Raw genomic sequence first — 21,698 nt, forward strand, 5'->3', positions numbered from 1 at the left:
GTAGTCTACTCTAGCCCGTTCAAGACACCGACGCAGCAAATAGCCTAAGAACCTCCCTCATCCTCATGATCGCGACCGCGCCCTACAGCATCATAAGCCATTACCTAGCCCAAGGCCTCCAGCAATGCCGCCAGCTTCTTGACCACCGACTCCCCCATCCTCACACTCTCACCCTCCGCCTGCGCCGACCCTGCGCTCTCCGGCGCGGTCGTCTCCTCCCCAAGTCACGCCCCATTCGTGCCATTCGCCCCATCCACCTTCGGCTGCAGCGGTTCGACATTCCAGATCATCTCCGCATACTCATCGATGCAGCGATCACTGGAGAAGAAGCCCATACGCGCAACCGCAGTGATGCACTTGGTGACCCACTCCTCCTGGTCCTTGTACGCCTCATCGATCATGTCGTGCGTCTTGCAGTAGCTCGCAAAGTCGTCCGAAACGAGATAGTAATCCCCATGCTCGACGATGCCGTTGACGAGCGCGGAGAACTGTCCCGCGTCGCCGAACATGCCGCTCCGGATCGCGTCGAACACGCTGCTCAGCTCCGCGTCGAGCTGGAAGTTGCCGTACAGGTGCGCGTGCCGCAGCTCGTCGACGTCCTCGGCCAGGTTGCCGAACAGGAAGATGTTGTTCTCGCCGATCTCGCGCGTGATTTCGATGTTGGCCCCGTCGCAGGTGCCGATGATGAGGCCGCCGTTGAGCACGAACTTCATGTTCGAGGTGCCTGAGGCTTCCGTGCCCGCGGTCGAGATGTGCTCGCTGATGTCTGAGGCCGGGCAGATGATCTCCGCTTTGGACACGTTGTAGTCTTCGATGAAGATTACTTTGAGCAGGTCGCCGACGTCTTTGTCGGCGTTGATGACGCGGCCGACTTCGTTGACGAGATGGATTACCGTCCTGGGACTGTTAGACCTGGAGCTTTGCTAAGAGGACATGAAGGATCACTTACTTGGCCATCCAGTAGCCCGGCGCGGCCTTGCCACCGAAAATGGACACCCTCGGCGCCAGCTTCTTCCTCTGCTCAGCCGACATCTTCTTGATGGCAAGGTACCGGTGGATGACGCCGAAGATGTTAAGCTGTTGGCGCTTGTACTCGTGTATACGCTTGACCTGGATATCGAAGAGCGCCGCCGGGTTGACGCTGACGCCCGTGACCTCCTTGATGTGTCTCGCGAGGCGGACCTTATTCGCATACTTGATCTCTTGGAACTCCTTGCGGAAGTCCTTGTCGTCCACATAGGCCTCGAGCTTGTGGAGGAGGGTGAGATCTTTCAAGAAGCCGTAGCCGCCCAGCTTCGAGGCGATCAGCTCGGACAATCGCGGGTTAGCCTGGTGCAGCCAGCGGCGAGGCGTGATGCCGTTAGTGACGTTGGCGAACTTGTCCGGCCCGTAGATCTTAACGAAGTCCTTGAAGATTGTCGTCTTGATCAGGTCAGAGTGGAGCTCGGCAACACCGTTGACTTTGTGCGAGCCGATGACAGCGAGGTAGGCCATGCGGACCATCTTGGGGTTGGACTCCTCGATGATCGACACCCGGCCCAGCATCTCTCGGTCCTTCGGGTTGTTGCGCTCGACGTACTGCAGGAAGTTCAAGTTGATGTCGTAGATGATCTGGAGGTGGCGCGGAAGGAGGTGCTGAATGAGCGGTACGGACCACTTCTCGAGAGCCTCCGGCAGCACGGTGTGATTAGTGTAGCCGAAGGTCTTCTGGACGATGCTCCATGCCTCGTCCCAATCAAGACCCTCTTGATCAATGAGGATACGTTGGAGCTCCGGAATGGCGAGAGTTGGGTGGGTGTCGTTCAGCTGGATAGCGACCTGGTTCGGGAAGTCCTTCCAGGGGCGCTTGGACTTCTTGAATCGGCGGACAATGTCGTATAGCGAAGCGGCGCACCAGAAGTACTGCTGCTTGAGACGTAGCTCCTTACCACGCTCGAGGCTAAACAAAATTAGTACACAGCCGCAATAAAGCCACCGAGTTTACATACTTGTCATTGGGATACAGCACTGCAGAGATGGTCTCCGCTCTCTGTTGATCTGCGACAGAGCTCTCGTACTCGCCCGAGTTGAACTTCTGGAAGTCGAACTCTCCGCTGGCGGCCTTGCTGCCCCACAATCGCAAGTTGTTTGTGGTCGGGGTGCCGTATCCGGGGACTACACTGTGTTAGCAGTCTGAATAGACAAACTACGGGGGAAGTGTTTACTCGGGACATCAAAAGCAACGGCTTGCACAATCTCACCACCTTCCCAAGAGCATACCTGCTTGCCATCATCGTCCCTTGATTAACCGTTAGGCACACTCCACATTGCTCATCGAAGCACGAAACCTACTGGTACTTATTGACGTAGCCATAGAACTGGATGTCCACAGTGATGTCGTGTCTCGCAAACTCCCAGGGGTTGAAGTCCAGCCAGTAATCCGGCACTTCGACCTGGTACCCATCGATGATCTCCTGCTTGAAGATACCGTATCTGTACCGCAGCCCGTAGCCCCAAGCAGGGTAGTTGAGTGATGCAAGACTGTCCAGGAAGCAGGCTGCAAGGCGACCGAGACCGCCGTTGCCCAGCGCGGCATCGTGCTCTTGCGTGATGATGTCTTCGACGCGGAAACCGAGGTCGGAGAGACCCTCTGTGTAGCTCGTTAGCCATCATTCGGTGTAGTGGTGTTTTGCTGGACGCACGCTTCGCGGTCTCCTTCTGCCCAACGTTGAGCATGGCATTGTCCAAGGCGCGTCCCATCAGGAACTCCAAGGAGAGGTCTGAGTTGCAGTCAGCACTGCACTCGCAACCCCAGTGCCTTGAAGCCTACAGTATACACGCTTCTGGTCCGCAAACGTCTGGTTCTGCTGCGTCTTGTTCCAATCGATGACCAGTCTGTCCCGGAAAGCGAGGGCGGTACCCGCGTAGGCGGCGCTGGAAGCTTGTCAGGCGCTGCTCAAGATTGTGCTGCGAACAGGAAGTCTCACGCCTCGTCACAATTGTACATGGAGCGAGCGAGAGTCGTCTCGATGTGCCTGACGGCCTCTTTCTGTGCTATCATTAGCAATTGATCCAGCGCTACAATCGCGCGAGTAGGAACTTAGCCACATACGTCAAACTCCTCCGCGGACTCGAAGGGCTTCGGTGCCTGCAATTGCTGTCAACAATCCATCCCCATTGTCTCTTTTCCCCTCTCTGTTGTAGCCTACATATTTGTTCCACCTACAACAAACATTAGCACTTCCCCAGCTCTCGCGCCCTCAGTTCTCAAGACTCACGCTGCCCGCTGCGGTTCCGGAATGCTAGCCTCAACACTCTTAATCTCCCCCGGTCCAAACCCCGTAACCGTCCTCTTATGCTTCGGACGACTAAACCCCGGGCCCACCGGTCCCATATCCGAGAGCGGGGCGCTCATGCTGGGGCGACGCTCGCGGGCCGGGTTGTCTGTCTTTGCTGTCGCCATTGTGGTGAGGGGTTGGAGTGAAGAGGGATAGAGAAGGTAGAGAAGGTAGAGAGAGAGAGAGAGAGAGAGAGAGAGAGAGAGAGCGAGAATTGCGAGACGGGACGAAAATGGTTGAGTGCGGGCGGGAGATCGATGGAGGCTCAACCGCGCGTTAACCCCAAGCGGGACGCGGGACTGGCAGCTGCAGGTTGGTGTGTGGTGTGTGTGGGCGGTGACTGCGGTGGTCCCGCGGGGAAAGGAGCGAGTGCGGGCACGTCTGGCGGGGTTGGCTGGCGATAGCGCGATTTTAGGGCGTTTGGGCCAATGGCGGAGGCGGCTGGCTCGACTCGCAATGCAATATTCTGTCTTCACATGCTTCCTCCGGCAATAGCAGAGAGGCTTCTGTGCGATTGACTGAGTTTGTCTCCGTGATGCTGTGCATGCAGTGGAGGGTTTCTTAACCGCTACTATGTAAGGGTAGCCAGAGGAACCGCCGAATGCGGCTGTGGAACGCGGGAATGCTACTAGTAGTCCTAAGTGCCTGACAAGGGGGTATCTCCAATTACGTAGGGAATATTAAAGGACTGAACGCTCAACAATGCCATGCAAAAACAGCCCAACTCGCCTGAACGCTTGACCAGACGACCTGGATACACTCGCTGTGAAGAAGCTGCCGCATCTCCCAACTCCAGTCGTATGGACAGGCCGCCGTTCTGCATGCTAACACGGTGGACTCGGTTCCGGCGTCACCAACCCATCTGCCACCACCGCCCTTCCGAGTCTCCCAAGCTCTAATACCGCCGGCGGTTTCCTCCTCACACCGAGTCCCTGGCCCACCGACGCCGGTTTCGCCTCAAGCCTGACGGTTTCACCAGCTCGCCGCATATCCGCGATCGCCTCATCCACCATCTCAGGCGTGAACGAATGCAAGCCGTAGTCGATGTCCCGCAGCACACACCTGGTTGTAGTGTTGATCTCCGCAACCGAGAATGCGTTTGGGGAGACATGCCGCGCCCAGAAGGCAGGGAGCATGGGCCTGTCGGACAGGTAGGCGACGGCGAGATGTAGGGTCGCGAGGACGATGATCTCGGGCTCAGGACAGCTGCTGTAAGAGTTCCTGGAGTTTGTCTGGATTATGAAAGGTGTTGGCCGTCCATCTTGCCGCCCCTTCTGCGTGTCTTGCTGGAAGAGCTCTTGGCGCCAACTGGCAGCGAAGCGGGCGCTGAGCGCATCGAGTATGCATGCCGCAAGGCCGAGAACCTCGATCGGAAGCTGTGCGCGCGAGAGGTAGTCGTAGATCGTGGCTGCGAAAGGGCGGTGTGGAGAGGCGTTTGAGGGGACCAGGTTGGCTAGGAGCTCTGCGGGGCCTAGCGCTTCATGTCAGGCTGTGCCAGTGCCAGTGCCAGTGCAGCAACGCATGGGGAAGAGGCTTACCGGCTAGCTCGGGGTCGAAAGAGTGGCTTGAAGGCGACGTCGCACAGCTGCCATCTGAGGAGCTTTCGTCAGGGCGAGGGGGAGGTGTTGGGAGGTTTGATAGTGGTACATAGTTCGCAAAGTATGCGTCCAAGTCTTCGACTGAACCAACAGAAGTTCTGCGACTCGACATTGATAGAGGAGGAGAATAATCCATGAGGGGTATTACTGGAGCTGAGCTGGTGATCACGTTTGGAAAATGCTGAGCAGACTCGACGAAAATTGCGCTCGCTGTACAGACAAAGGAAGAAAGAGCGTAGGACGATCAATATATCTCAAAGGCCGTTACGCATCGTTGTTCGCGTGAACCCAAGTCCTACCTGCTAACAGTGGTTCCAGCACGGTCAACAGCTGACGTGACGGTCAGATCGGTGCTGGGTCCGATTCTTCTCTTGTGCTAGGGTTCTGGTGAAGGTGCCATGTTCTGCAAGCCAGCAGCAGCTATCGTTAGCTAGACAAGCCAAATGGCGCTGGTGTCGTGCATAAACCAATAGCCAGCCACGGTAGCTTCCAGCTCGCGCGGAAGGAGAATAATGGCTGTTACCCTTTTGAGGATGCCGGCACCCTGCGCAACGGTCGAACTCGGTCCACGCCCAGCGCCTGCCGGAGGCTGCGGCTGACGCGATGCCGCAAATCCAGCTCAGTGTTTCTCCGTAGAGTATTCGAATATTGTATTGTAGTGCACCTGCATACTCGAGCAGCAATATGAGGACTCGACAGCGAGGCACAAACTCCCAACACGAGCCCCTGGAGACCGTGAGATACCACGTCTTAGTGGCAACGGCGCTATCCACGGCAATTGTTAGTTTCTCTTCACCGCTTCACCGCTTCAACCGAACGGCCGATGACGCTTGTAAGTTAGCCCGATGAGGTGCAGCGCGTGGGCTGCGAAACGCAGGAGATGTGGAGCAAACACAAGGGGGTTTTCGGCTCGTGGACCCCTTTCGAGTTTGGCTCAAGCCTGGTGACGATCAGTCTCCACACGGGGACGGCAGAAGCACGTGAGCTGGTGCCGTGAAAGGGGGGAACTGTTGTGTCACGGAGCGTTTTCAAGTACATGTTGAGGCTGAGGGTCCAGTGTTATTTCCATTCGATGAGTACCGATTCTTTTAATAGCGAGGAAAGAATACACAAAGGTATTTGTAAAACGCCCCAAAAGGCAAGAGAATAGGGGACAACACTATTCATGAACTCTATGCTCCATCCGCACCAGCAACTCATCCACTGATCCCACTTCACCTCCCCTCCATTCGCGCATTGTTTCGTTTTTGCCGAGCGTGCGGCTCTGGTTCCCTGCCGTTGAAGCTTTTGTTCGCCGTATGTGCCAACATCCCTGGGCGCTCAACCACCCACGATGAGCCACTCCGTGCAAGGCCGCAGCTGAAGTAATCGTCATACGACACCCATCTACTGCGCCTTCTTCGGGCCGGCCTGCTGGTTACCGCCGACATACTTGTTGATGTCCGTAGCCTCAGCCGCCTGTCTCGCGAGTCCCTTGACGCTGGCCCAGGCATTCCTGACCGCAGGCGGGGTATTCTGGTTCGCGACCATGCCGTCAACGCGTTGGGTCATTTGGGCAATAGCGCCCTGCACGAAGCTGCTCTGCGAGTAGCGGGCCCGGAGGAAGGCGCTGTAGATGCCGAGAAGGATCCAGGAGCCCTTCTGGAAGAGCAGGGCAGACATAAGGACGCGGAACCAGAGGCCGATCTCGAGGAGCGCGACGAGCGTCATGCTGCTGTCATAGTAGTCCTTGACGAACTGGCCGATCGTCTGAGCCATGCCGGATTGCTTGGGCGGCTGGCCGTCCTGGGATTGCTGCTGGGGCTGGAGAGCCGGGAGCAGGTTCGCGCGAGTGTAGGTCGCGATGTGGAAGATAGAATAGACGGTGAAGGGGAGGATGGCGAGCGGGATCTGACGGGACCAGAGCCAGACGAGTGCCATTACTGTTGCAGACATTGTCAGCTCTTGCGGTAAACGCTTTGTGAAGGGAAGTAGACATACGGAGATACTGCACGTTCTCGTCCGCAAGCATAGCCAGAGGGCTACCCTGTTTCCCGGACCTCATGCGGGCGCGGTATGCCTTGTACACCACGATACCGTACGTGACAGCTGCCGCCATGAAAGCGGTTCGGTAAGAGAACACCGCCCACTTGGAGTTGTAGCGGAAAGTCAGGTATGAGATCGCATAGCGAATTGTGCACAGGAACAGCGTAACATGGCCACAGAACCACGCGAACTGGAGGGTCTGTGCTAATTGCATCAACCTCTGCTGCAAAGGCTGATTTCCCGGAGGTGGAGGGGCCATAGTGCGGAGGGGATTTCAATGACGGTGAGTGTCCGCGTTGTTCTATGCTTTCAATGTCAGCTCTGTGTGCGGTTTAGAATGCGTACTGTGCAGAGATGTACGAAAAGTGTCCGCTGAGGAATTTGAAGGGATGGGGAGGCTGTGTTGCCTTCCGGAGAACAGTTGGCAAATACGGCGTGGCTGGTCGCCTCGTAACCGCGGAACTACCCCGCAGGAGGCTGCTCCGATGCTCTCCTGTGTTTTGGCTGTTCAGAGATATACTTACAACTCGTCAATGGGCGTGTGGAACGTGAAAGTGAGGCGCTGAGAGTCGTGTGATCGAAGTGTGCAAGCTGGAGAATTGGTGGGTCGAGTTTTGTTGTGGAGAGGCGGAATCTTGGAAAGCCAGTGAGCGGGAAGTGACGACACACCTTAACGTTACGTGGGCTGGACAGCACCTGGAACTGCCGATCTCACGTGCAAAGGAACTGGTTCCTGTTTTGCATCGTGTCCACTTCATTCGATCAGATTATTGTCGAAGGCTTGAGGCAGGTTTGAGGTACTACAATATTTACTTGTTACTGCTCCAACATCGCAAGACCGCCCCTACATAAGAAACCCGGCAGAAAGCACAGAAGCGGATGGTAGAATACATAAGGAAGCAATTTGTGAACCCAGCCCGCCTCTAGTATCCTTGGTGCAAGCCCTGCGACCACCATTTCTCCCGGCAAAACAAGGCAGCTGACGGCAAAGACAAGAAAACATGCTCGAGGTATCAAGAGAAGATGGAACAACAAGGGACTAAACCAAAGAGCGCCTCGCTGCAACAGGACCCCAAACTTGCACCGGTTTCATGAACGTGGTTTCCGATGGCGCCTGGTAGGCTCGACGGGCTCGAGAATTAGCAACGGGGTTTCGCAAGGACGCCGGGGCGGAGGCGTGCAGCTGAATGTTACGTTGATGGTGGTAGGCAGGCTTAACGCAGAGAGAACCCCTTTCTCTTGCCCTTCTCCTCGATCGGACGTCCGCTTTCGATCCTCGACTTCTTCTCTTCCAGATCCTGCCGTTGCCTGTCGAGCTGCTCCTTCATCTCCCGATGACGTGCGTAGAGCTCTTCTTCGCTCTGCCTGAGCTTGCTTTCCTTCTCGGCGACCTTCTGCTGGAATACCATCTTCATCTCCTGCTCCATCTTCGCGAGCTTCTGCTCATGCAGCGAGCGTTCCTCTTCTTGCTTGACGGCTGGGTTGACCTCCTTAAAGACGCTTGGGTCTTGTGCAACGCCCATTGACGTGAGCTTGTCGGAGCGGTAGTTCTCGTAGAGAGCGTTGTTAGTGTGCTCCTTGAGCTCTTCCATATGAGTGCGGATAAGCATCTGTCGAAGCTTGACGAAGTCGCAATGCTCTTCGTTGTCGACCTCAATCACACCCCAAGGATAGCTTCGCCCACGGACCTTGCGGCCGTCTGGGCTTGTCACCTCGCTGTTGGCTCCAACAACGGCGAAAGGCACCTTAGACATGATCTCGTTGTTCTCGGCGATGGTTTCCTCATCGTCCAACTCGTACCGTGGCCCCTCGAAGATCTGGATGTTGTGGTACTGGATGTCCGCAAGGATCTGGAACTGTCAGCAAATACCAGGAAGAAGGTATGGCAAACGTACCCTCGTCTTAAAGGCCGTAATCTCGTCATCGGTCAGGGTATCGGACTTGGCGATGACGGGGATGAGATTGACTTTCGTATGTAATCGCTTCATAACCTCAACGTCTAGAGGCTTGAGTGAGTGACCTGTAGGCTGGATGAAGTACACGCAGGCGTGAATGCGGTTGTCTACGATGTTCATCCTGTTGACCTTGTTCTCCGCATCCAAGTAGGCGTCGAAGCGCTGCTCGATGTTCTCAACGATCGTGCGCCACGACTCGTCGTTGTTCACGAAGTCGCCGAAACCCGGGGTATCTACAACCGTCAATCGTAGTCGGACACCATTCTCTTCAATATCGGCGCTGATTGACTGTATGAGGACAGTCTTCGGGACGATGTCGAGGCTAGGTCCCTTGCGCTCCTTGGGAGGGTAGAGAGATGTGTTGAAGAGAGTGTTTACGAGCGTTGACTTCCCGAGACCAGATTCGCCTGTGTGCCGTCAGCTTTCTGCCAACTAGTCTACCGTTCGACCAGACGAAGCCATACCGACAACCATGACGTTGAAGTTGAAGCCCTTTCTCACACTCTTGCGGTGCCACTGGTTGGGCAGGTTGGCGAAACCGACGTAACCAGTGAGTTTTCGTCGAACAATGTTTCGCATATCGCTGGCAGCTTGGGCGGCAGCCTTCGGATCTTTTGAAGTGACGGTCTGAGGGGCAGCAATCTGACCGTTTGGCATGGGATTGCTTCGCTCAACGTAGGGCGAAGAGGGCTTTCCATTGGGCATCGGCCCGGTGGGAACTGGCGACGCCCGGGCTGGCGGAGCGCCGGGGAGACTGTCGACAACGGCTGTTATCACCGTCGAATCAGCAATGAACCCGAGATGAACGCTTTCAATCCATATGCAGCGCTTCAGAATCCGGATTGTGGCACAAGCGTGCGTAAGCCGACCACGGGCACTCGCACGTAGCGGGCATTCCGACGCGGACTGCCTTGCCCTCAGTGGCATTTGAAGCATATTGTAGAGCGATGGTTGATTGGAAGGGGGAGACGTTGCCTACCCATGGCAGTGAATGCGGACGTGTGCGCAGACGGAGGCTTGTGTAAGGAGGGACTTCTAGAGCGAACGAGAGAATCAGTATCAATGTAACAGCGGCAGCACGCAAAGCTGTTCGTGAGCCCCGATGCGAACAGCGAGATGCGGCTGCAAGAAATAAAGGCGCTCGCGAGGGCTCGGGAGAGGGCGAGAACGTACCAGTGAGTCTTAATACCAATGTTGACGATGTTGATGCAGCGAAGTCTGCGAGAGTTGTGCGGAAGGATGCCCACGAGCTGGAGGTGGTGTGATTGTGTTAAGAGGAAGTCGCGATGTTTGGAAAGTGCACCGGAAAGTGTCAACGCTGGATAGGGGTCTTGGACAGGGATGCCCGCCGTTGATCGCTGATTGGCCCCGGCGGCACTAAGCAAAATCTCCGGGGGATCAGCACAACGGTCTGCAGCAGACAGCAGAGAAGCCTCAATTGTGCGCGCTGTTCGCTTGGACGTGATGGAGAATGTCGGTCGGCTGTTCAGCGGGTTTCTACAAGTTTGGGGGCGAGGAGGAGCTCCCGCAGAACTTGAAACACCAACGTGTCACGGCTTCGGGTAGTCACGTGCCATACTCCTTACGGAGTACCGAACCTGCATAGGGATCTGAGCCAAGACGGTCCCCTAAGGGATAGCATGCAGGTACCATCTTGATCGTGCTGAGGCGCGATGACTGAGTACGCTGAAGGCTTCCATCGACTTCTGGTCCTCTGATCCCTGATTGAAGCTTGATGTACTTGAATGCCTTGTCCTGGGACGCCTTCCCCAATGTTCAAACTACGTGGGTATATCCAAAACAGAAAACTACTCGACCGACACGAAGCGTGTCATGCGAGACCTGCAAGTGTTGCCACGAACTGGTCTTTGGTATATTTGACGTACTTACCCTTCCCCTTATCAATCTCATGATACCTATCCCAGAAGCGACCATAGAGCGGCTCCATGAATGCCTGCACATCGCGCATGAGTTGCGCCTTGACTTCCTTCTCCATCCTGTAGCTCTTATGCTTAGCAACCAGGTCCTCGAAGCTAGCGTTGAAGTTGCGGAATTTCTCCTTGATGGCGTCCTTGTCTTTTGAGCCCAGGCTCTTGATCAAGGCAGCGGAATCTACACTTCCTGTCGTGCCGGAGGGAGGACGCGCACCTCGGTTGGTGTACTGCACGTCCAGTAGATATTTTGACGTTTCTTGCCAGGCGTCCATGTACATGTCGGTGCTCTTCTTCTGATACTCATCAACTTTACCGGTCCAACCTGCCAGCAGAGGCTGTAGGTCTGAGTTGCGAATCATCCGGTTGATCACAGCCACGTTGTTGGCTATGAATACGCCCTGAAGAGGCTTCGTCTTGTGTAGCATCCGAGACTTTGCGTCGATATTTTGCAGGAGAGTATTTAGTGTATCTGATGCGTAGTGCGCAAAGAGTTTTCTGCCGTCGGCGCCGACCTCGAAGGACTTTATCGTCGGAATCGAGGTCGAGGATGTTGAGGCAGACGTGATCGACCAACCTCCGTCACCGAGCGATGTCAAGATTGACGAAAGAGATGGAAGATACGAAGTCATTGTCTGCAATCGTGTCATGACCTCATTTGTCGCAGGTATCGGCGAGCCATCCATTGGTAAGGCTACCAGTGACTGAACACGGGTTCTTGTGTCCTCTAGAAGCTTCACGAGCGATGTCATTGCGGTCTCGCGGATCGGCTTCAGCGAGTCAGCGATGGGACGCTTGAGTTCACCGATCCCACCCTCTAGGCGCAGTGATAGTGTAGAGACGATTTCGATGATTTCGTATGCAAGGAAGCAGTCTGTCATGAGGTTGTGCTGGATGAAGGTGTTGAGCTCTCGCAGCGTCCGCGAGAATTCGTTCAAGGAACCTTGACAGGTGGCTTTAAATACGCGGCTCCATTCGTCCTGAGTGAACACTGCGCGGACGTTCTCATACTCGGTGACATAGAGGCCTTCCATTCCTTGAGCATAGGTTCCGACACCGTTAGTGCCCCGTCGGTATATTGCGTCAGCCGTTGTCTTCTTAGCGGTCGACATTGACGCTGCGGCTAGGTTTCGTAAAGTCGTAGTAATGTAGTCACCGCGTATCTCAGCGTAAGTTCTTGCTGTCGGCGTCTCGCGGAAGTCCGCTTGTGAGATCTGCGCAACAGAAGCGGAAACGTGTGTATTGATAAGCTTGAGCTGCGACGCGCTTTCTTGAGGCAGCCCAGGGAACGGCAGTTCTACATCCCAAATTAGCGGGGAGGCCGTGGGCAAGATCTGGTATACGCACGCTTGGTGATGTAGTGGAGCGGTTCGACCGGATGTGCGCCCTCGCTCAGGATCTCACGAAACACATCCTCCAGTTGTTTTGTGCCCATCTTGAGAAGCGTGTTGAGTTCGGATATTGCTTGCTGGTTGGAGCGCAGATTCGAGTGCCTTAGGCCTCGCAAGGCGTCGGTGGTGCGATCCAGGGATGCAATAAACTCCGCCATCCCGACCTTCCTCGGTCTATACGACGAATCAGCCATGCTCCCTGAAGTTGTTATAGCGCCGCGCATTACTGACCCTGCCCTGATTATACGCTCTTCGCGGTTCCTCTGATCCAGCGGCTCTCGTATTCGGTCGATGGCCTCGATGATCCGGTCGACATCTGCAAACGCCCGTTATTCATAGACTATGGCCTTGCAAAAGCTGTGGCACGTACTAGAGTTGGTCGTCTGGAGTCGTTGCGTGTTCCCGTATATGGGTCCTATGGCATCCTGGACGCTCTTCCCGCTCATTTCCAGGCGGTTCAGCGAGCCTTGTATCTTTTTTGTTAAGCCCTTGAGTTTCTCCATGTTCGCGAGGAGGACCTCCACCTCCGCGCTCTCTTCCGCGTACGCTGCTTTGCGCGGCGCAACCATGCTGGGCGAGGGAGCGACCGTAGGCAGGCGGGCTGATGGCCTCTCGAGACAATAATAAGGGTTGGCTCAGTCTCTTCTAGGAGGCTGAGAAGAGAGGCGCATAGTATGTCGTGGAAGGAAGCGGAGCGCGGATTAAGACTAGGACCTTGACGGGTTAATGGTCGCTCGTTCGGGTGTTGGACCGGGGGGAGCTTGAGGCTTTGACGGCGGAGCTGTCAGCCCTACGTGGAGTGACGGAAATATTACCCGCTACCAAACCAGTCACTTCATCTACCGCTTGCTATTTTACAGCCACCTCCCGCAATCAGGAACTCCTCACGGTGTCTCAATCGCTCTGAGCTCATGATACATCTGCACATGTACATCGCTAGAAAAGCACTCTTCGTCAACATCATAAAACCACGATTGCAGCCACTATAGCTCGACAGGCGACTTTCACGGTTAGATGCATGAATATTGAGTGCCAAAACAGCACAGTTTTGATTGTGCCAGTACGCACATGCAATTCTGAGGATGATAGACTTTTCCAATAGTAGCTCTACTAGATCCTGGGAAGCTCTATTTGCTAATACGGTAAGGCATTACGGAGTATGGAATCAGTAAAACACGATGGATTTGGCAGCGCGACTTATTTTGCTCACAGCGAGCTTAGCCAGGCACATCTGCAGCGGGACAGCGGGCTGAAACGCCGAACGGGAGGGCCCGACCGAAACCTCGCGTGTGACTTCATGGCATTGTGCCAAAACTGGGAACAGCATGTCCCGTGGATCTGCCTCCGTCATGGGTTAGAAAACACGAAAACTTTCGTTCCTCTATCCGTTCGCTTGTCTCGAATGGCTCGCATTGCTCTACACCGATAACTTCTTTTTGGGTGCCGTGCGCACGTCCGTCCACCCTCACCATGAACCGCAGGCCAAATGCGCGGCTTGGCAGCAGCGGAAAACTGTTATGGTGGCGCTCTCAACCAATTCGATCGTCCGTCTTCCCCATCACGTTATCAAACTGGGCGTTACTGACGGAGTTAAAGTTTCTCTCCACTTAGTCGCTTGCGTAGCAGTAAAAGGGGGTTTGTTCCTGCGGCTACATTAACAGGAGCCTTTACCCTAGCAACGGGGTATTTTGCCTGTTCTCAATACGCTGTAGACCCTACAGAGTGGCTTTCGGTCGAGCGACTAGATGATGGCAGCTCAGTCAAGCGATCGAATTGGGGTAGTGATGCTCGAGTAATCCGTGAGCGCCAGGCGCATGGCAAGGGCGCAAGAGACGATGCATCAGGCAAACAGGATCCACCATCTCAGACTCGCGTTGCTGGTGAAGTGACCACATCCGAGGTATTTTTACCATTTCATTCTGTATCAATGTCTGTTGCCCGATCTTCAGAGTTTGTCTCGTCACCCTCGAACATCTCGAGTATGGGATAGCGGGTCGTACTGTTCCGCAAGCCAGTATTTGGAGCAAGCCGTGGCTCTATCTTAGACTCATGATGGCGGCTTCAAGGTTCTCCGTGGGTGCTCGCGACGGGAGATCGAAAAGTCACCCGTTAGTACTATACGTAGGCGCGTAAACCTATCTCGAGCATCATCTCACAGAAACCATCAAACTACGTCTCTGAAGATTATCAGGTAGTCACCTTCCAACGGACACAGAATACGGTACGCGGTTAACTTCGAAGGCTAATAAATAATCTGTGTATCAGGGTACCACACGATGGACAAGTCTCCTAGCTCCGGTCACCAGCGTAGCTGACGTCGAATGGTCCTCAGTCGGGGACAAGATCACTGACTACATCCTCCCGGATTGGGCAAAAGTCCTACCTGGCTTCCTCAAGAAGCTACAGAACGAGCTCTCTGGGGCTCCAGGTTCACTCGCCGAGGAAATCTGGCAGGAGGCGCACGATCCTGAGATCAACCCCGAGATCATGTGGGAAGCCAACGTGCGGGTGTCAGACGATCTATGCTTGGAAGAAAAGTCCTTCCTACGCCACAGAGCCGCCTATACCAGGCGCGGGCTAGCAAAATATCTCGACATACCGGAAGCAGATATACATCCTGATGATTTACCAATCATTGCGATGTGTGGCTCAGGCGGCGGTCTGCGGGCTTTGGTAGCGGGCTCGTCCTCCTATCTTTCGGCGCATCAAGACGGCTTGTTTGATTGCATCACATACACTGCAGGCGTCAGCGGTAGCTGCTGGCTTCAGGCACTGTACTACACAACACTAGCAGGGCAGTGTCATGCAAGGCTCATTAGACACCTCAAGAACAGGCTTGGAGTCCATATCGCTTATCCGCCTGGGTGGGCACCTCTCCTAGCGAGTGCGCCTACTAACAAGTACCTCCTTACTGGCATCCTAGAGAAGTACAAAGGAGTACCGGATGCAGATTTCGGTTTGGTCGACGCCTACGGTCTTCTTCTAGCGGCAAGACTACTAGTCCCCAAAGGGGAACTGGCCCTTGACGATCGTGATCTGAAGATCTCAAACCAGAGAAGATTCATCGACACTGGTTCTAAACCACTACCAATCTACACATCAGTGCGCCACGAGATTCCAATCGAGGAGCAGCAAGATGTTAAGGGCGCAATAGAAGCAGAGAAGAAGGCGAGAAAGGAGGCTTGGTTCCAGTGGTTCGAGTAAGCTTCCGTCGGTCTTCCGCACAACAATATACTAAAGCACAATAGAGCCACGCCGTACGAGTTCTGGTGCGAAGAGCTAGGAGCTGGCATTCCCACATGGGCCATGGGACGAAAGTTTGACAACGGCCGCACGGTCTGGCGAGAGAATGGTCTAGCTCTTCCGGAGATGCGCCTACCGGTCATACTGGGCATATGGGGCAGTGCCTTCTGTGCCACCCTGTCCCACTACTACAAAGAAGTCCAGCCCGCTGTTCGCAGCCTCGTGGGCTTCACCGGCCTCGACCAGCTGCTTACCGAACGGGACGAGGACATGATTAAAGTGCATCCGATTGATCCTGCCACTATTCCAAATTATGCGCTGGGCATGCGCGAACAGCTTCCTGATACCGTACCCGCGAGCATCTTCAAGGAGCCGACCCTCAAGCTGATGGATGCCGGAATGAGCAACAACCTCCCGATCTACCCCCTCCTGCGGCCGGGCAGAAACGTCGACATTCTCATCGCATTCGACGCCTCCGCGGACGTCAAGACCGACAATTGGCTACGAGTAGCCGACGGCTACGCCCGCCAACGCGGCATTAAAGGCTGGCCAATTGGCTGCGGCTGGCCCGCAAAGGGCTCACCCGAAGAGCAAGTCGTCAAAGAGCTCGATGCCGCGCAAGCCAGCACCGAGGAGGACGCCACAGCCCGGCTCGCCAAAGCACAGAAAGACCCACAAGAGTGCGACAACTCGCACACAACGGGCAGCGGCGACCTCAGCTTCTGCAACGTCTGGATCGGCACCACCGAGGAGCGGATCAGCGAGGAGGAACCGCCGCCGTCGAAGCTGGTCGAGGAGGACTGGGAGCTGACGCACAAGGATGCCGGGATCGCTGTCATATATTTCCCTTTCCTACCCAATCCGAAGGTCGAGGGCGTGGATCCGCGGAAATCTGACTTTATGTCGACGTGGAATTTTGTTTACACGCCTGAGCAGGTCGACAAGGTCGTTGCGCTAGCCAAAGCCAACTTCGAGGAAGGCAAGGAGCAGACCAGACGGGTCGTGCGAGCCGTCTACGAGCGGAAGAAAGCCAAGCGGCTTGACAAGGAGCGGGAGCGGAAGGCACTGAAGCGGCAGTGGAAAATCAGAAGGGGAATTCCTGTTGGCAGGAAGGGCTCGGGTGATCATGGGGATCATTTCAGCTAGGCGTGCTGTGCGATAGAGTTCTGCTGGTGCGGTTGTTTGGATCAGATTGAGTGTAGTGATACCACATAGACTTGCGTTCTTGTTTTGGAGGAGAGGGTTCCGCTTGCTGTTCTGTCGAGGGGACCTTATTGTATTCTACGCGCCATATGAATTACTTCGAATACGCGATGACGGTGTAACAGTGTCACGGCACTGCCTGCGTTCCGCTCTACCAGACGGGTATTTATTGAAGTCCGAATCATCTTGGTATAACGAGCTTTGGCTGACGGTCCAAGGGCGACCCGAAAAGCTCGTTGCCGCATCTACGGTCTAGCTTGCTCAACACCAGGTTCGCGATTAAGCTGGACTCATCGTCTTGTCGATTATAGAGTAGCGATACTGGTTGCATACGATAGAGATGACAATATGTTCAGCATTGCAGCCCGTTAGTGCATTGTCTACTTGAGATGTCTTTGATCTCTAAACTGCGCTTGTGCGTTCTCCACCTTCAGTGCGACAACGTACTTTTCGGATCGCCCTCTGGTCTGGCGTGGCTCTTTTCTACAGATCTTGCCCTTCATGGTCCTGAAGTCTGGACTCTTGAGAACCTGTTCAGCTTCGCCGCGAGTATAATAGGCGTGAAACGGACAAAGGAGGGTTCATGTATCTAAACGCATCACCTGTTTGTGTCTTACTACGTTTCATGAGAGTGATAGCGAACAGCGTCACCCAAATACAACTGGTACCAGCCCATCCTGCGGTCCCACCTCAAGAACAAGAGAGATACCCTTAAAGCAAAGAGAATCTCCAAGTGGGATTCGAAAAGTGTCCTGTAGGACGCTGCTGCCTGGAATGCACGGCTGATGCAAAAGCTGAGGAAGTTCACTCCGAGCTACCTAGGTAGCCTTGTTTGAACTTCTAGGCAATGATTTGGTTGCAGCTACTCAGCTGAAAGAAAAGGTCAGTTTGACAGTATACAAAGCTAATGCAACAAAATTGAGTGAAGTTAGTTTTGCCGCATGTGGATACCGCAACGCTTTAGCAGAATCAAGTCAGTGCCATGTTACAGAAACATATTGTTGAGCAGCTACTTAGAAGCAGTAGACACACAGTACTCCGACGATGGGATTAAGCCTGTCCGCTAGCATGAGAGTGAAGCCAGGGGGCGTCGACCTTGCCTTGCGGTGCAGCGTGATAGTTTGAAAGACCGAATCCACACGCAACATGGCTCTGAACGGAGAGAGCAGCGACTCATCGCCAGTAGACGGAGGAGATTTGATTGAGTATTTGGTTCGAAATATACACTTCTGTACTCCGCCAACCGGGCCTGATGCCGAATGTACAAGTACAGCCGACCAAGCGCTTATGATACAGACCCTTCCTCGAGACCTCGTGAGCCGATCTCAGAGGTAATAGACAGAGCCTTGCCCTACAGGACAGAATGGCTAAGTCCTTGTACTAAAACATGAGCGAAGTTGCCGACACCATGCAATGCTTCCGATTCCGCGCCACCCTTCAATAAATATCCACAGCTTTCACCTCTTTCCCATCAACAGAAACAGACCTGGATGTCTATGCAATCACCTCCCCACAGTCAACCATACACGGCACCCATCTCTTCCCCTGATCCCCCTTGCCCTCTGCCTCGCTGGGCACAGTCACCTCCTCCGGCGAGTAAAGATACCAACTCTTAAGCGCCGCAGCCGCGGCTCTCGTCCTCGCCTCGTCAAGACTAGCTCCCGCGCCCTCGCCCAGCTTGTCCGGACCAGAATACACACCCACCACGAACACCGGATGCCGCGACAGCCGTCCCGTCTCGCTCAGCAGCCGCGCCACAGGGGCCTCGAATCCTTCTCTTGCACACAGTCTTGACAAATCACGCGTTGGCGTTCTGAAAGCGAAGAGGGTCGAGAGGTCCAACTGCCGGCTCAAAAAGTGACTCGCGTAGAACCGTTTCGTAGACAGCTGGCCGCAGTGCAAGTATACCGCGCCGACGAGCGCCCGCACGAACGTCTTGCTCGCGTCCTCTAACGTGACACCAGCGGCTGCATCCAGCCCTGACGCGTTGATGTCGCCAAACTCGTCGCCCGAGACGTTGCGCATGCCCATGCCAAGCCGCCACTGGCTCCTATTAACCCCATCCGGCCCTATCGTCTCGCCAGCAGCAGCGCCAGAGATGTCCGTCCCAGGCTTGACCCTCTTAAACTGCAGCAATCCCGGATCGACCTCCCCGCCCGGCTCAGCCGCAGCCTCGACGCCCCATTCCCTCGTTACGGCCGCGAGCGTTTTGCCGCCGACATATGCGTACTGCGCGGCGTAGAGGACCGTCTGTGGCAGGCGCGGATAGTGCGCAAGGAGGTGCTCGGCGGTGTAGTAGCCCAGGAGGTCTTGGCCGAGAAGTGCTAGGGAGGCGTTGTTGAGGTCAGGGTTTGGGTCTGCGGAGGGATCGATGAGGGCGCGTGCGAGGGTCTCGAGAGGGAGTCGGGAGGGTAGGGATAGTCGCGCGTGGAGGGCGGAGAGTTTGGCTGATGAGCGGGCGGCGGAGAGTGGTGGTGATGGGAGAGACTCGCGGGGGATGCGTGGAGCGTGGGAGGCTGGCGGTGGTCGGCGAGACGGTGATGATAGTGGAGTGGAGGTGGTGGACTGGGCTCTGACTGCCTGCCAATGCCACTGCGGGCGGTGGTTATGAGGCTGTGGGTGCTGAGGCTGCTGGTATAGACACTGCGGTCGTGTGCCCTGCGGCCGCGACTGCAGCAATTGGCTCCCCCATCTTTCTATTCGTGCCCGCTTCATAGGTGTGTAAGATGAAGCTCCCTCCTCCGGCAACAAGGAAATCGGGCGTGGGCGGCGAGTTGGATGAGGTGCTGTCTCCTGGCTGCTCCAAAATTTCCATTCAATGATCCCGAGTCGTCGCGTTCAGGGCTTAGCCGCGCGGTATTGAGATGAGTAAGCGGTATTGTATACCCATCGACGACTACTCTACCCGCAACAGCAACGGGACCTCGAGCCTCAGGACCTCCGCAGCAGAACAGCTCGATCCTCGCCCAAGATGGATCACAAGAACTTCGAGCCAGACACCATGAAGGGTGATCTGAAGAAGGGCGCCGCGGCCGCGACGCACCAGAGCGGAGGAAAGATACCGTACGGCGCATCATACCCATAGCTCTCCACCCAGTATGGAGCTACAGCGAGCTAATCCGGGACCAATTGCAGATACCCCAAGCACATCTGGTCACCGGCAGGCGGCTGGTATTCACAACCCGCGAACTGGAAGGCAAACACCGCGGTTATGGGAGCAGTCATCATAGGCATAACAGCAATTGCATGGAGCGTTAGCGCGGAGAGAGAGGTGCGGACAAGGTTTCCGGAGCCGGACAGGTTCTTCCCAAGTCGAAAGTACGCTATTGTGCACCATACTATACCTATGTCGCATTGCTGACGAGCGATGGCAGCTGGAGCCGGCAAATCATCGAGCACGAGCGGGCGCAGAAGGGATTATAGAGCACGCATCACGAACAAGCGCAATTGCCTTCGAATCCTTGTAATGATATAGTTTCAAGCTTTATCGCAATCATCACGAAGGCGCTTTCATTCATTGGAATGTGGAAGCTCTCTGCTCTCGAAAATCGGTATCTTCTAGACTCACGTCCAAGCTAGATGAAGCCTCCAGCGGCCAGATTGAGGCAAGCACAAACCACCCGCTGTATTACGGAGACGCAACATAGTCCGCCCCAAATGCGTGATCATTCCAGCCTTTGTCTAAATCCCTCAAGTCGTTCCTGAACCCGAACACCATTCCATGTCTCTCCGTTCGGGTGATTTTCTAGCTTTGGCATTCCCACTTGCTCAATACAAAAGCTCGCAGCTACGGAACCCCAGATTGCTGCTTCTATGACAGATCCTCTGCATCTCACTAACCCTACAGCCAGGCCTCCCAAGAACCCGTTGCCACCACCGGTAGGATCCACGACTGCGTCAGCTGACTGGTGGTACGCAGGTATCCATCTTCCTTTTGCGAGATCGCTGCCCGCCACGTAGCAGCCGTCCTTGCCGCATCTTACAACGACATAACCGTTCCGCTGCGGACCGATTCCAGCGGACAACCACATTGCACTACATTCCTCGACTAAGCGCGGAGAAAGTCCCGTTCCGTGACCAAAGAAGCCACCAAGCTCGGAATGATTGGGCGAAACGACGTCAACGTACTTCAAGGCCTCGATGCAATTGTCGTATTCAGCTGGCGTGCAAAGATCTGGAACCGGCTCCCAGATGAAGAGAGGTCGACCGGTCTGCTTCAGCGCTTTACGCCGATGCATGATGTTTGTGACGAGCTCAATGCACCGCTTTGGTGAACAGATGAGGTGGAATGACTTTGATTGCAGTAGCCTCGGATTCAGAGCGTCATGGTCAAGCCGTAGCTTCGGCGTCGTGTATCTGAACGCTAGTGGCTATCAGACGAGGCAACTCTTGGTCCGACAAGGTGACTTTCTTGCCTCTATGTTGATCTTCACCGTAGCCATTCCAGCCCCTGGTGGTGAGTCTTTCGGGTGTCTCCCGGAGTAAGCAGCTCGTTTCCCAGCTGGCGATCAGTTGGCGCAGTTCGGGTGGGAAATCAGAGCCACAATCAACTATCCACCCCACAGCTCGTGATAGAGGCGGTGGGGATAGTATACGTGCGCCGATCGCTGAATACGATCCAGCACCACCTAGAACATCTATCGCTGGGGCTGCTGGAGGCTTGAAGTGAATTTCATCTAGTGTATGTTGGTGTCTCATCTTGAAGATCTTGCTGTGCCCAAGCCAACCATCTCCAGTTGAGGCGGCTCGCGATTTACATCGAGTATAAATTGCAAGACGGAAAGAAATACGTACCGATGATGAACATTCCCAACGTACAGAAGTCAATCGTGTCGTTATCGTGTCCATCCATTCTCGCCCATGAAAAAAAGTCTGCCTAACTACTGAGTCCGCCTCGAGTACAGCCTCAGTGGGACTACTTGTAAGCAGTACCCAAGAATGAGCGTCCATGAGCTTAGCGTTGTGGCACGTGATTGGACCACCTTTGATCTTGCACCTCACATCAGCCATGGATTCACTGACTGCGGCCACCCAG

At 55.1% G+C, this 21,698-nt stretch overlaps 8 protein-coding genes across 8 annotated transcripts; 2 read left to right on the forward strand and 6 right to left on the reverse strand.

Annotated features, from left to right (window-relative positions):
- Positions 1-224: 224 nt before the first annotated feature.
- Positions 225-3,442, reverse strand: W97_02942 (starch phosphorylase; the record flags this gene model as incomplete). Its single annotated transcript, XM_007780841.1, has 11 exons — positions 225-897; positions 950-1,939; positions 1,989-2,154; positions 2,205-2,278; positions 2,332-2,629; positions 2,682-2,759; positions 2,810-2,913; positions 2,967-3,028; positions 3,092-3,127; positions 3,189-3,201; positions 3,258-3,442. 11 exons carry the CDS (start codon positions 3,440-3,442, stop codon positions 225-227), a joined length of 2,679 nt encoding a protein of 892 aa, XP_007779031.1.
- A 699-nt stretch (positions 3,443-4,141) lies between these two features.
- On the reverse strand, positions 4,142-5,027 carry W97_02943 (uncharacterized protein; the record flags this gene model as incomplete). Its single annotated transcript, XM_007780842.1, has 2 exons — positions 4,142-4,788; positions 4,856-5,027. The coding sequence occupies 2 exons, from the start codon at positions 5,025-5,027 to the stop codon at positions 4,142-4,144; spliced, it is 819 nt and encodes a 272-aa protein (XP_007779032.1).
- Positions 5,028-6,301: 1,274 nt separating this feature from the next.
- On the reverse strand, positions 6,302-7,199 carry W97_02944 (uncharacterized protein; the record flags this gene model as incomplete). Its single annotated transcript, XM_007780843.1, has 2 exons — positions 6,302-6,837; positions 6,896-7,199. 2 exons carry the CDS (start codon positions 7,197-7,199, stop codon positions 6,302-6,304), a joined length of 840 nt encoding a protein of 279 aa, XP_007779033.1.
- Positions 7,200-8,154: 955 nt separating this feature from the next.
- Positions 8,155-9,600, reverse strand: W97_02945 (uncharacterized protein; the record flags this gene model as incomplete). Its single annotated transcript, XM_007780844.1, has 3 exons — positions 8,155-8,790; positions 8,836-9,302; positions 9,360-9,600. The coding sequence occupies 3 exons, from the start codon at positions 9,598-9,600 to the stop codon at positions 8,155-8,157; spliced, it is 1,344 nt and encodes a 447-aa protein (XP_007779034.1).
- A 1,126-nt stretch (positions 9,601-10,726) lies between these two features.
- Positions 10,727-12,786, reverse strand: W97_02946 (uncharacterized protein; the record flags this gene model as incomplete). The annotated part of the gene is made up of 4 exons (XM_007780845.1): positions 10,727-12,123; positions 12,174-12,391; positions 12,449-12,533; positions 12,588-12,786. 4 exons carry the CDS (start codon positions 12,784-12,786, stop codon positions 10,727-10,729), a joined length of 1,899 nt encoding a protein of 632 aa, XP_007779035.1.
- A 1,358-nt stretch (positions 12,787-14,144) lies between these two features.
- Positions 14,145-16,606, forward strand: W97_02947 (uncharacterized protein; the record flags this gene model as incomplete). Its single annotated transcript, XM_007780846.1, has 3 exons — positions 14,145-14,196; positions 14,550-15,417; positions 15,466-16,606. The coding sequence occupies 3 exons, from the start codon at positions 14,145-14,147 to the stop codon at positions 16,604-16,606; spliced, it is 2,061 nt and encodes a 686-aa protein (XP_007779036.1).
- Positions 16,607-18,157: 1,551 nt separating this feature from the next.
- W97_02948 (uncharacterized protein) lies at positions 18,158-19,378 on the reverse strand (the record flags this gene model as incomplete). Its single annotated transcript, XM_007780847.1, has 1 exon — positions 18,158-19,378. The coding sequence occupies one exon, from the start codon at positions 19,376-19,378 to the stop codon at positions 18,158-18,160; it is 1,221 nt and encodes a 406-aa protein (XP_007779037.1).
- A 256-nt stretch (positions 19,379-19,634) lies between these two features.
- On the forward strand, positions 19,635-20,086 carry W97_02949 (uncharacterized protein; the record flags this gene model as incomplete). Its single annotated transcript, XM_007780848.1, has 3 exons — positions 19,635-19,726; positions 19,799-19,981; positions 20,038-20,086. The coding sequence occupies 3 exons, from the start codon at positions 19,635-19,637 to the stop codon at positions 20,084-20,086; spliced, it is 324 nt and encodes a 107-aa protein (XP_007779038.1).
- Between the last annotated feature and the right edge of the window lie 1,612 nt (positions 20,087-21,698).

This window comes from Coniosporium apollinis, assembly GCF_000281105.1.
Source record: "Coniosporium apollinis CBS 100218 chromosome Unknown supercont1.11, whole genome shotgun sequence".
NCBI lineage: Eukaryota > Fungi > Ascomycota > Dothideomycetes > Coniosporium > Coniosporium apollinis.